The sequence below is a fragment of the Dromaius novaehollandiae genome, chromosome 2, assembly GCF_036370855.1.
Source record: "Dromaius novaehollandiae isolate bDroNov1 chromosome 2, bDroNov1.hap1, whole genome shotgun sequence".
Taxonomy (NCBI): Eukaryota; Metazoa; Chordata; class Aves; order Casuariiformes; family Dromaiidae; genus Dromaius; species Dromaius novaehollandiae.
In genome coordinates, this window is record NC_088099.1 from 130,247,253 (window position 1) to 130,259,601 (window position 12,349).

A 12,349-nucleotide genomic window follows, 5' to 3' on the forward strand; every position below is an offset into this window, starting at 1 on the left:
TATGGTCCCTGAACAGACTTCTGCAGCTGCTGCACCTAATTTCATTTTGGCATGGAAATAGGCTAAGGCCTGTTTGTGCAATGCAGTCTCTCTTTTCTCTCTCAAGCAGGAGCTAGCATCATGATTCAATAAAATTTAAAAGTGCCTTTCATCACCTAGATTTGTACAGACTGATTACACCTTCAAACAGAATAAAATTAAGCAAGGAAACAAGCAGCAGAAAAAAGAGTATTGTTTATAGGTGACAGTTGATTGGCAGGTAGAAATATAATTATGGATGATAAAAAAGGCAACACAGAAATGCAAACTATTGATTTCAGACTAATTCTGAGTTCTGTTCCTGATGTTGATCAACAAGGCATGTTCACTTATGGTAATCCAAGGGGAGTCTGCAGTATTCACATGTCACTTAGGACAGTGAAGGTTAAAGGAACTTATTTTTCTCCATGCTTATTCTTTTGGTGATCCAAATATATTTGAAAAGAACTGCTGTCTGAAATAGATACAGGATTTCAGGCTCTAATGTAAATTGGTAAACGTATTGTCCTCATAAAAATCAAAGCAAAATAATCACCAGCAATTCAAAATCCACAGTATTATCTTGGATATAAGGATGAAAATATGAACTCTGTCAAGCTGTTTTAGCCCAGTGCAGTGTAAAAAGCAATTTAATATGGATCACAGAGAAGTCAGAAATCAAAACATTGCTGATCCGGAGATCAGCAACCACTGTCAAAGCAGACAAAGCTGCTGTTTCATAATTCTCTGCCTCTTCTGCATTGGGACTGCCACCCAGAATCTCCCTCCCAAGCTGTCTGCAATTTGCTTCCAGTTAGAAAGAGAGGAAGGGTGGCAGAAACTCCCATTCTCAATCCATGATACCCAAGTTGAGAAAACACAAAAAGGGCTGTACATTCAGTTCAAGGACAGACAGATAAGTTAATCAAGTGAGGGAAGGTTCAGATATATATACACATATAAATATGTATAAATATGATATATATACACATATATATGTATACTTCAAACAAAATTATATATATTTTCATTCTGACAGATTAATGGTTTGCTCATTTCCCACTCCCCAAGAACAAAAGAAGGATACTGACCAGCAAAGCACCCTGAACTCTTCCACAGACTCTCAGAAATTCTCTTCCATTAGAGATCAGTTGTAGAAATTAGGCTAATATTAGTTAAAGCCTGTACAAACCTTGCTCTAAGTCCATTGTTTTTAATTTTTAAGCTAGCAAGAAGACTCATAAATGAAGAATATACTTTCAAAATTAACCTGCAAGCACAATTCACATCTCTTTCCCCTATCTGCTTTTCTGGTAGCACCAGGAGAGAATAAAAGTTTTCAACTCATTCAATTTCTGTAGCCTGGTTTTAAAAACAGTCAGTCGTGAGTCCTCAACTGGACTTCGGACACCTGGATTTCCACAACTGATCTCAGTCAAGTACTTGACAGCTCTAGGAGTGTTTAGTTTCTGAGAACACTGAAGATACAATGCTGAATATGGCTGAATATCCCCCCTGACTGCAAATCAGTAGCTTGAAGTCTGAAGAACTAACTTATCAACTTTAAGACCATTCTTCTGCATGATTCTCTGCTCTGATTAAATAATAGTCCATCAGACAAGCAGAAGAATTAGACCTTCAGGATTGCAGGCAACAGGAAAAAACATTTTTGTCTACAGGACTTTTTCACATCCATCATCTTCCTCTTCCCTCCTCCTTCTTTCTGTCTTCCTCACAGGATTTCATGATGCTGCAAGACAGTTTCTCACTATGGAGTAGCAAGGGGAATAGGTTCACAAAAAACACAGCAGAATTTAGTCTAGGAATTCGGTCAGTAACAAAATCTGCCCAGTGAGCCTATTATTTGGAGACAAAATAAGCTTTTCTGTCTTGGTGAAGGCAATTTCAGAATGCCAAAAAGCAGAGCTTATTTAGTGGTGGAGTGTAGAGATGTGGCCTGGGAGAGGCCAGAAAGAGAAAACAACACGTGAATCGAGATTATATGACACAGAAGTCCAGGAAAAGACTTTTTCATCCATCAAGTTTGTCTGTACTACAGTAACTTCAGGGAACTGTTTGCTATTTCTTGAAAAGAATAAAAAAAATTCTCCAACTTTTATCACTTCAAATAATAGCACAAGAATCCCTGTCGACCCCTAAATACAGCGAGGTTTTTTTCTTAACTTTCAGAAATTCAGGGCAAAAACTCCTTGGGTACATATAAAATTGTGTGTAATGCATTTCTCTTTCCTGGAGGAACTATGTTAAAATGTCTCTGATGATGCTAAGAGTTGATGTTTCTTTGAACAGATGGTAGCCACAAAGGCTGTATTAATGGACAAGTGAAATAATGCTATCTTATACAAAAGCTCAAATGGACTCCATTCAAAGACTGCAGGACTACAATCATGCTTTTACAGAAAAATGCTTTGCAGATTTACTTCATATAAATAGGCAGTCTTGAATCCTTTAACATCCAGGCAGAAACCCATACATAAGCCATCCATTTCCCATCACTCCTAAAATAGTCTCAAAATCCAATGTGTGTTGGCTTTCTAACATTTTGTGGTTTTTAAAAATTACTTATTTAGACATTTAATAGTTTATACCTTTGAATTAGCCCTATAAATGAGCAAAAAAATCTCATGAAAAATTTATTTCATTCAAAGAACATCTCATGTTTTTATGAAGCATGCTACCTCTTCTTCAGTCACCAGATAATTCTGAATAATTTGTTACCTCTGCATTGTGGGCTGATAGTTTATTGGGAATATTAAAGTTGTTCTGACTCTTTTCTTGAAAAATAAGGATTTCTGGAACAATTATATTGGTAAATTCAGGATTTACTCTATGAAATCATTAGGAAACACAAAGGAAGTCCTTTTCAGCTTTCTAAAGAAAAGCAGAATCAAGCCCAAAGTCTTTTTTCATCATGTAAGAAATACAAACTTTGTTTACTTCAACACAGTAAGGTCTTCAGAAGGGTACTCATGAATAAGGATTCCTTCCTAAAAGCACAGGTCTTTGAGGAAATAGTAATTAATATTCCTGACAGTAGTCACTCTGAGTAGTGAGTATTAATGATCTTTTTGATTCTTAAGAATTCTTTGTTTCATTGGAATTACATAAGACTGTTTTTTTTCCCAAAAAATCTTGTTCACTCCTTTTCAAAGCAACTTTTATAAGCAGAAATCAGAGTTTGGGAAACCGAGGCTGCTGTTTCTCATGTGAGCAGCAGAGGAGAAAATGCTGCCTGTAATTGTTTTTGTTGACCAGGAGTTTAGCAAGAGTTCCAACCTGGGAAGAAGGATTCTCTATATCATAAAAATGTCTTATGAAACTGTTCTAAACCTAAATAAAGAGCCAGAGAAAAGCTGTATGGTTCATGGCCTTCTGAAAATGACAACTTTATGCTGATCCATGCTATATAATATTTCCATCTTCATCTAACACGGTGACTAGTGTTAAATAATACACTCTTTTTGTATTATTGCCTAAAACAGAATACCATATACAGCATGTTATATACACTTTTATCGATGATGGAGAGTAATACAAGTAGTCTGCTGCTATCCCACTAATAGAAATGGCAAGCACTGTTATTATATAATGTAATTGTGTTGACGATATACAGAGCTCTTCCTGTTTTTCATGCCTTATAATCTGCACTGAATCTATGGCGCATTGTTTTTCCAAAGCTCTTTTAAAGAAAGGACATTAGTTAAACTTGAGAGAAGGCAAGGTTCATTTTAGCATAATGTACTGGTAACCAAGTCTGCTAAAATACAAATTTGCATAAGGTCAGAAACTAAGGAGCAAATTTTTAACACACTGCTACCTGTAATCTACAGTTTGGAATTCTTACAGAAATAGCAGTGTTTTAGCATCAGATTCTTGGTTATGTTTTTTCTTTTTCCAATGGTAGTCTTTGCCTGTTTGGTGTAATGTACACAAGATTGTATCCTGCCCAACTGGAACATAAATATATTGCTATCTTTTATGAAAGTCATTAACTACTAAAGAGCTCTCCAACTATGCTATTGTCACTCAGATATAGGGGTGTGTGTTTGTGTGTATGTGTGCACGCGCGTGTGTGTATATTAAAACCACTCAGTGGGCAACAATAAAGCTCAGTTGATTATAGCTCAGTTCATTTTCTGCTACTATATTAATCACATCAAGACTGTTCTACAGACAGAACTTCCAGTTATTGTATACTACCCCTGCAAAAATGCATACCTCTTCTGTTTTGCTTTTTCCTTGAAACAAGCTCTACTAAGATTCCTTCTAGCATATAGCATACACAATTTTCAATGTTTTTTTGTCTATATCATGAACTTAATATTGTATGTGCTATTCACCTAGGAACCTTCCTTTCACCACTTTAGCAATTAAGATTTCTGCCTCTACTGACTTGAATGAGAAACAACCCATTACAACTATACAAATGAAATCATGCTGCTCATTTTTCTCAATCAAAGCCAACACAATTCTAGAATTTCACCACAGATCTTTTAAGTGTATTAGACATTTACTCACTTACACAGAAATACAGGGTGTGATTTTCTATAGATAAAAAACAGCCTCCAAACTGGATTTCAATGACTGACTGACTGGAACAAAGGGAGGGAAATAAACTCTCATACCGGTGAACTCCGCTGTTGCACATAATGATGTGACATGCTCCAAGCCTGTTACAGAGTTCTGAGGACACCGAGAGCAACCCAACTCCAGAAGCACTGCAAGCAGTGTATGCACAGGCAGCGGTGCGTTTGGATCGGATAAAGGACCCTATGAGTCGGTAAAGTTCATCCAAGCAATTGAGAGGTCTCATAAACTGCAAGAGAGAAAAAAGAGAGAGATTTAAATATTTGCTACCAAGAGCACATGAAACGCTCTTTCAGGGTAGAGACAAGCAAATGCTAGGAGTGTCGTGATCTGTGGTCATTACAGATGCAGATTAAAACAGCGAGACCGGCTGAGAAAGCCCAAGCCAGATTCCATAATATAAATACAAAGTATACAGTCTTCTGTGACATGACTCAAGAAAACTTAACTTTTGAATTGTTACTATCATTGACTGTTTCATTCTCTACAGAGGTGTTTTTCACTTCAATAAACTGAACAGGCCCACCAGTAAGTTTCCATTAATGCTATTTCCAAAGAAAGGAAGCCACAAAGAGACAACCCACAACTGTATGCATATGGGGGAGGGATGCCAGGACTGGTTAAATGACTCTCTGAGAAAACCAACTTATAAATAGGACAATAGGGTCCTCCCCTTATGCAAATGGCCAGTTTCTAATCCTGACTAACAACACGCAAAAAGAAAAACAAGCAGGAGTGACAAAAACATACTACAAAACGAGAACAGTTAGCTCTGTTTTAAGTTCTGCTACAATCTCAGCATGACTGTACAGGGAATGAAATGACCTACCTAGTTTCAGTAAGAAGGCAGCTTCATGTGGAAGGCTGCCCTCAGAAGAGCAACCTTCAAGAACAATTTAGCAATGAGAAGCAGCATATCATAGTGGTTTGTGCAAAAGAAAGGTTCATAACACAGTTTTACAGACCTTGTAACTCCAAATTCCCTCTTTTTTCTAGAGACACTTAAAAGATCGCAACAAAACCCCTGTTACTCAAAGAATGAATCATTTGAAAGACAGAGAAGCATTCCCTAAAGACAGTTTTAACTAATTAGAGAAATAGCAGCCCCACTTGCTCTTATGTTTACCTTCATCAGAAAGTGTGCAGGTCAAGTAAATCAATTATAACAATCATTTAAACCTGGGCACAAATAGATTTAAGTTGGTTTAGCTCCTATTGATTTAGCTTGCATACATTTAAATTGATTTAAACTGGTGCCATTTACTCCTGCAGAAGTATGGAGAAAAGAGCAAAAGTCAGTCACAAACTGTGATCATGCACACACTCTTAGCTTACTCCAGTTACAAAGAAAATGCATTAGATCAAATCAGCATTGGTCACTATCATCCCCTGGTCAGATCTGGTTTATCAGATGCTTTCATCTCGCCCTTGACCTTTTCACTAAAATAGGCAGGGATGAGGTTTGGGGAAAATGAGCACTCCACATATAGCTAAATTTCTTCTGCTGCGCCTGTGAATGCTTAGAAGATTAAGCTGCTGACTCACTGCGGATGGACCATGCAGTCCAGCACAGATCCAAGAAACAGGAATTATCAGTCTGTTAATGCTCATGCTGGATTACAGCAATGTAAAATTTTAGTCTGCCATAGGGCTCAGCTGCTGTTCACTGTATTTGTCAAGCCACAGTAGTTCAATCACCTTGTTTCATGAGTCAGGATAGGCAAGGCCCTAGGACTATCTTTTCTTCTTACTGGGCTGCAATTGGACATGAACTCTCCAACAGAGGACGTAGTGTTAAATGAAGATTCATAATCTTTGTGATCTCTCAGCCACAGAGGTTTAAAGACAGAGGAAGCCTAAATGAGGAAAGGCAATCCTCTGAACAGGATGCTAGAGTATTTCTTTTTGAACAGCGTTTCCAGTTTTCAGAACAAAAAATTCCTGCCTGCACCTGCTCCCACCTGCACGCTCCTGGTGCAATTGCATTGCTCTGACGGCACAGTGAAAAGGGAAAGCTTCTCAGATACAGTGATGCCCTCCAGCCTCACATGTTGATACAGAACCACAGGGCACCACACACGCCTAAAACAGAGTTGGGACAAAATGCCACCCCTTTCCCTTTTCCCCCACAGCTTTGAATAATTCCAGTTTTTAGTGGAATAAAGAAAGTCACAGGAAAGGATTACAACAACACAGTGTGCAAAATGCAAAGCTTAATTAGTCACCTAACATTTTTATTTACCTTATCTATATAAGCTGCTTTAGATGTTGAATTTGGAGGCAGGTTTGACTTGTCCAAGTAGAATGCCCTGGCAGAAAAAACAAAATAAGGCAAAAAATGTTAATTTTTTAAACTCTTGTGCAAAATGTATATAGGTGATTATTCTTAGACATCATCCTAAGATTGGACTTTTTAAAAAAATTTCATGACAAGAGCCTATCAAAGAATAATACAAGGATGAATAGGCACTAACACTCTTTCTTTTAAAGAAATGTGGAACATTTTTTCTCATTCTGAAGACAAATTGTCCATCTGCCATTTCACAGTAGAGTGCAATATTTTACTCTCTAGGAAGGAGAAAAAATGGATCTGAAAGTGACTATCTATGAAAGGGTTGTGGCATCTGTCTTGATTTTAACAGCGACTTTGGGAAACTTGGCAGGTAAATAGTGTCTGAACCTCATGCGCTACAAGCTTTTCATATTAGCATAACTGAAATAATATCAGAACAGCATCCCAAGTATGGAAGACAGTATCACCACAGAGGAAAGAGCTCACAGTATAAAAAGAAACAAAAAAGCAAAAACCCTACAGATGGCAGACATACATCATACAGACAAAATGGCATTGGTAATGTGTGCACTCATGTATGCATGCGTAAATAAAAGCAAACTGCCTTTCTGTACAGTTACCACCCACTTTTTTAAAAATGATTTAGTGCATCAAAGGAGAAGCTGAAGAAAAATGTGGTTTATCTACAGAATGCAAATGTGAGAGAGAAAGCATACTTATTCTATCAGGTTTACCTATCTATTGTGCACTAAACCTCATCAGCCCATATTCTCACATCTCCTTCTTTACCATTTCACTTAGCAATGAACACTACCGTAAGGACTTTCTATGGAACAGAAAAATGTGGCATGCACCCTGTTAAAAGACAAAGGTTGGCTGGCTTCTACATGGCACAAAGGGGGCTGAGATTTGGTACAGAGGACTTTCATGTTACCTTTCTCTCTTAAAACAGGAAAAAGTTCTCCTATCTAACACCAGAAAGAAAGATCTTCTCTGACCACCAGCGTTAAGATGCTAGCAAAGGGTGTAGGGGAGCTCTCCTCCTGTCTCCTTCAACTCATAAATTCTAGAGGATTTTTTTTTCTTTTTACCTTATAAGCAAAATAATTGCTCACCACAGATGTGTTATTATTAAACATTTGATAGCCAGAGGAAATACCTTACATATCTGTGTGATAAGATCACAAGATTAATTCTGGTGGTTGAAAAGCTCCTAAAACCTGCTGAGGCAGCTGGAAATAAAAAAAACTTGTAGGATGCTGTGCCTCGATGAGGCATCCAGTGAGATCCAAGCAACAGCCACCACTACGGCAATTCTGGCCAAGGTAAGAAAACAACTTATGGAGCCTGCAGGAAGAAACTGGGTTCTCCAGTGGAAACTTCAAGGTATCACCTCAATCCAGCCCTAATGCCTGTGCACAAGCAGTAGAGTCTGACTAAAGGTCACAGCTCTCAGACTGGATCCAGCCTGGAGCAGGATCCCAGCTGTCCTATGGAGTGTGGTAACCGAATTTCAGCTGCATTGAAATATGAAAATATGGAAAGAATGCACCCTTGCATCCTAACTCAGAAGTGACAGGATTATCTGGAACCTCAGTCACGAAAACACTGATTCACATAACATGCATAAGGACAAGAAGGCCCATCCTCTTCTCATGGCTTTATCCACAGAAGTAAAGTTACTCACACAGTTACATACTTGAGGGCAGGGGCACAGACGGCAAATTTGAATAGCCTGTTATTTTTTAATAACCTAGAATAACTGTACTAGTAAAAAATCCAGCGTCCTTCAGTTCTAGCAGATTTCGTTGCCTGTATTTTTGCAGTTTTGAAAGGCATCTTCCCCCGAATTTAAGGTTTGAATTAATTCCATTAAAAAGCACAGCAAAGCTAATCTGGTTCCATTATTCTATTAGGCCTGTTGTACCAGCCAGAATGCACTCTGTGTCAAAGAAAGCTGGAAACTACTGGAAGGAAGGGAGATTCGCAGAGAAAATTACTTGTAAATCACTATGAATGGCCGCAGCATATAAAAGCTACCTCAGCAGCAACAGGCCAACCTTTTTCTTTGTTAGCACAGCTAAAATCTAAAGCATAATCCTCCCGTCCACTGAACGTTATCCGACTAAAAGCCTATACTGCTTTCTCCTGCTATGCCGCAGGGAAATCTGTTTCATTCAGAGTCTGTTCAGCACTCTTCGGACTATTATTTCAGCAAATTCAGCTGCATTAAATGAAACCAGAAACCAAATATAGAACAGTACACAACTAATGAAATACACGGAAAATAATTCACCCAGGGTACAAAATGAGGCAACATGGACACTAGAAGGGAATATACAATTATAGAAATTACTGCATTAATTAAGTCAATTATTCATTAACCTAAAGAACAAACAAAAAAATCAACTATACACAACATTAATTTTAAATATCAAAATATCCTGTTACAAATGAAACTATTCCCCCACACACAATCAGATAACACTCCCAGATGTTTCTCAAGTGCTTTATTTTTATTGCTTTTCATAAAAACTGTCTTCAGTATTTCACAGAACATGACAAACTATGGACAGCATATAAATTTCCAAAGCACTTCACTTAATTACTAAATGCCTGTTAAGGTCCTTAATCAAATTTTATAGGAAAAGTTAATGGCAATCTTGGAATGGTGCCCAATTTGGACAATATTTTCTAATCCATTTGAAATGAAAAAGAATGAAATCATAGTTCTGTCTGAAAATGTGATGCTGTTTTTGTTGCTAAAAGCTGTTCATTTTCTCTCAGTTGTGGCAGAACAGCTCTTTTTTTAAAAAAAAAAAAAAGAAAATGGAAAAAAACAATAGGCATCAAAACTAAAGGGGATTTTTACATTTCGCTTTTGTAAGACATTCCCTATGTAACAATGTCAATGGAACAAATATGCGAGGGAAATCTTACGTGGGAATGAGGTAACAAACACCTTAGGTTTCAAAAAGAAAAATCTATCACAAAATGAATGCTCTTTGAAGAAGTTTTCCCACAACTTTCGTACAAAGGAGATGCAGAAGTGGTGATATTTTGATCCTAGTGAAGCATTTTACAGGGTACCCTACAAAACTGATCTGGACATGTAAAAGCCTGCAAAATTGAAACAGTAGGAACTATCGAGGCTCCAAACCTGCAGAGACGTATTTCTAACTTCATACATGCACATAATCCAAACAAAGCCAAATTTCTAGGCTTACTCTCTGTTGCTTCAGGAAGCCCACAGGTTTATCCTAGATGTTGATGGTCCTTTCTTGGAAACATGAGGTCAGTGAAACAAGGTGGGGAATCAGAGAAGGGCAAATAATTGGATTATGGAATAAAATAAGGGCAAGTTGGGACTTATAAAATGGCTTCTGTTCTAGAAAGGTTTTTGCTTTGCTGCTTTTATAGCAGAGAAGAATTAAGTCTTCTTTTATCACTGTGGCATACTGAAGAAATTCATACCATCTTCAAGAAAAGGATGAGAATATATTTGAATGCTACTTGATTTTCAATCACTTGGTCACGTTATTCAAGATAATGTAGATCAGCATGATCAGCACAACAGAGGATTCGTCAGTACAGAGGCTCAGACTCAAAAGTGGCTAGCCAGACCTCTCTAATTCTTTAACTCTAACTATAAAGCATATATTTATGATGTAATTAGTATCTCTGTGTGTATACATATATATACACACACATAATTTTCTAAATCTTTAATAAGAATTCTATGTTCTGCCATCTGGTCATTAACTGTGTGTGTGTGTGTGTGTGTGTGTGTGTGTGTGTTTGTGTGTGTGTGTGTGTGTGTGTGTGGATGTGCACAGCATATTTATATACATACATACATTCAGAATATAGATATATGTATAAAAGCTTCCAAATTCAATTATTTTTCTAGTACAAAGTATCCATCACAGAAAACTACTTGCTGTCAGAGCAAACAAATGGAAAAGTCTGCATTAGTGTTCTTTCCGGTAAATGGTAAGTCTAAATAAATGATAAATTGCCATGTATAATTACTTTCTAAGACCATGTTAAGGGATTTTAAGTCAATTACTTGAAATTGTGTGTTTAAAATCTACAACAGTTGACACTTTGTAACAGCGGACACTCTTTAAATCAATATTTACTGCAACACAGTACTATTCCCATTTATTTTACTGGTGCTTCTACAATTATTTGCAGTATTTCTATTTTTCTATTCATGCCACAAGTCCAGAAGAAAAAGAACTTAAATATTACTTCCCTATTTACATGCATAAGACAGGAATTCATATTGACTTCATATACTAAGATAATTCTGTCAGTAATATCCTAGTCTCAGCATATTATGTACTCCACAGAAGTTTACACATATGAACAACCAGATGACACAGCACACAAGCACTTCATGTTATATGTGCCAGGGAAAATATGTATTTCAGCAAAAAGGACAGTGTAAGGAGGCTGTGGTCTCATCATAAAAGAAAATTATGAAAAGTCAAGGGGATTCTAGCTCTAACATCTTTATGTCAATGATACAGTCCTATGTACAATATTATTAGCAGTTACAGAAAGGTTTAATTCGAACAATAAAAAAACCTTTGTAACAGTATCACAATTTTAACCTCTCAAACAGCATACACAGCAATATTCTGACCTTTCACAACTATTCTTACTTGTGCAATCTGACATGCTGAACAGGAGATTTTAACACCATATGGCTCTGAATCTACCATGGGTAATTCGTATTTCATTTGTAAGCAATGCAGTAAGCCCTTTCTGGCTTACTCCAGGCACATAAGGTGGCAAGCCAGCTTTTGGCAGTCCATATTTTAAGCATAGCAAACAGAATTGTGGAAGACAGTACAATGTATGAGGAGAAGGATATGACTAAGGCGAGACCATATGGAAAAAGTCACAAGCAAAACACACACAGAAGAGATGAAAATAATTAAATTTAGTTGTGTCTAGAAAAACCCACAAGAGGAGGGAAAAGGTAAAAAAATTTCAAGAAATGAAATGCAAGGACTTTCTTGGCAAGGGCCTCCTTTAGTGGAATGCACTGGGAGCCTAGCTGGGACATGGACTTGCAACTCCAAAAAATTGAATTCCTAAGGAATTTGATTCTACCAGAGGGGCTGATTCCTGCTGCTGCTCCTCATTCTCTTGGAAGCCTGCAGCACCTGGCTAAACTGCTAGTTTCCCATCAGTTCAAACTCTCTCCAGTCTCTGAAGACGGCACACGAATAAATCGGTGTTAGGGTGTTTGCAGGTATCCAAGTACAAACTATGATGATACCTGCAAAGTAACTCAGTTCTTTAATCCTCAGCCAACACGTCACGGCCTTACTGCCAAACCCACGTGGAGTCTCACCTTTATACTATATACTTTTATACTATATCCCATATAGTAGTTACACAAGCAGGGGGTCACAG

General features: G+C 37.4%; 1 protein-coding gene across 1 annotated transcript in view; it reads right to left on the reverse strand.

Moving 5' to 3' along the window:
* The window catches only part of PREX2 (phosphatidylinositol-3,4,5-trisphosphate dependent Rac exchange factor 2), a 183,957-nt gene that overhangs the window by 25,776 nt on the left and 145,832 nt on the right, over nucleotides 1–12,349 (reverse strand). The window contains exons 37-38 of the mRNA XM_026115194.2: nucleotides 6,869–6,935; nucleotides 4,665–4,855 (exon numbers count right to left, since the gene is read on the reverse strand). Of these exons, the coding sequence (XP_025970979.2) occupies nucleotides 4,665–4,855; nucleotides 6,869–6,935 (258 nt within the window). The remainder of the gene's footprint in view (nucleotides 1–4,664; nucleotides 4,856–6,868; nucleotides 6,936–12,349) is intronic.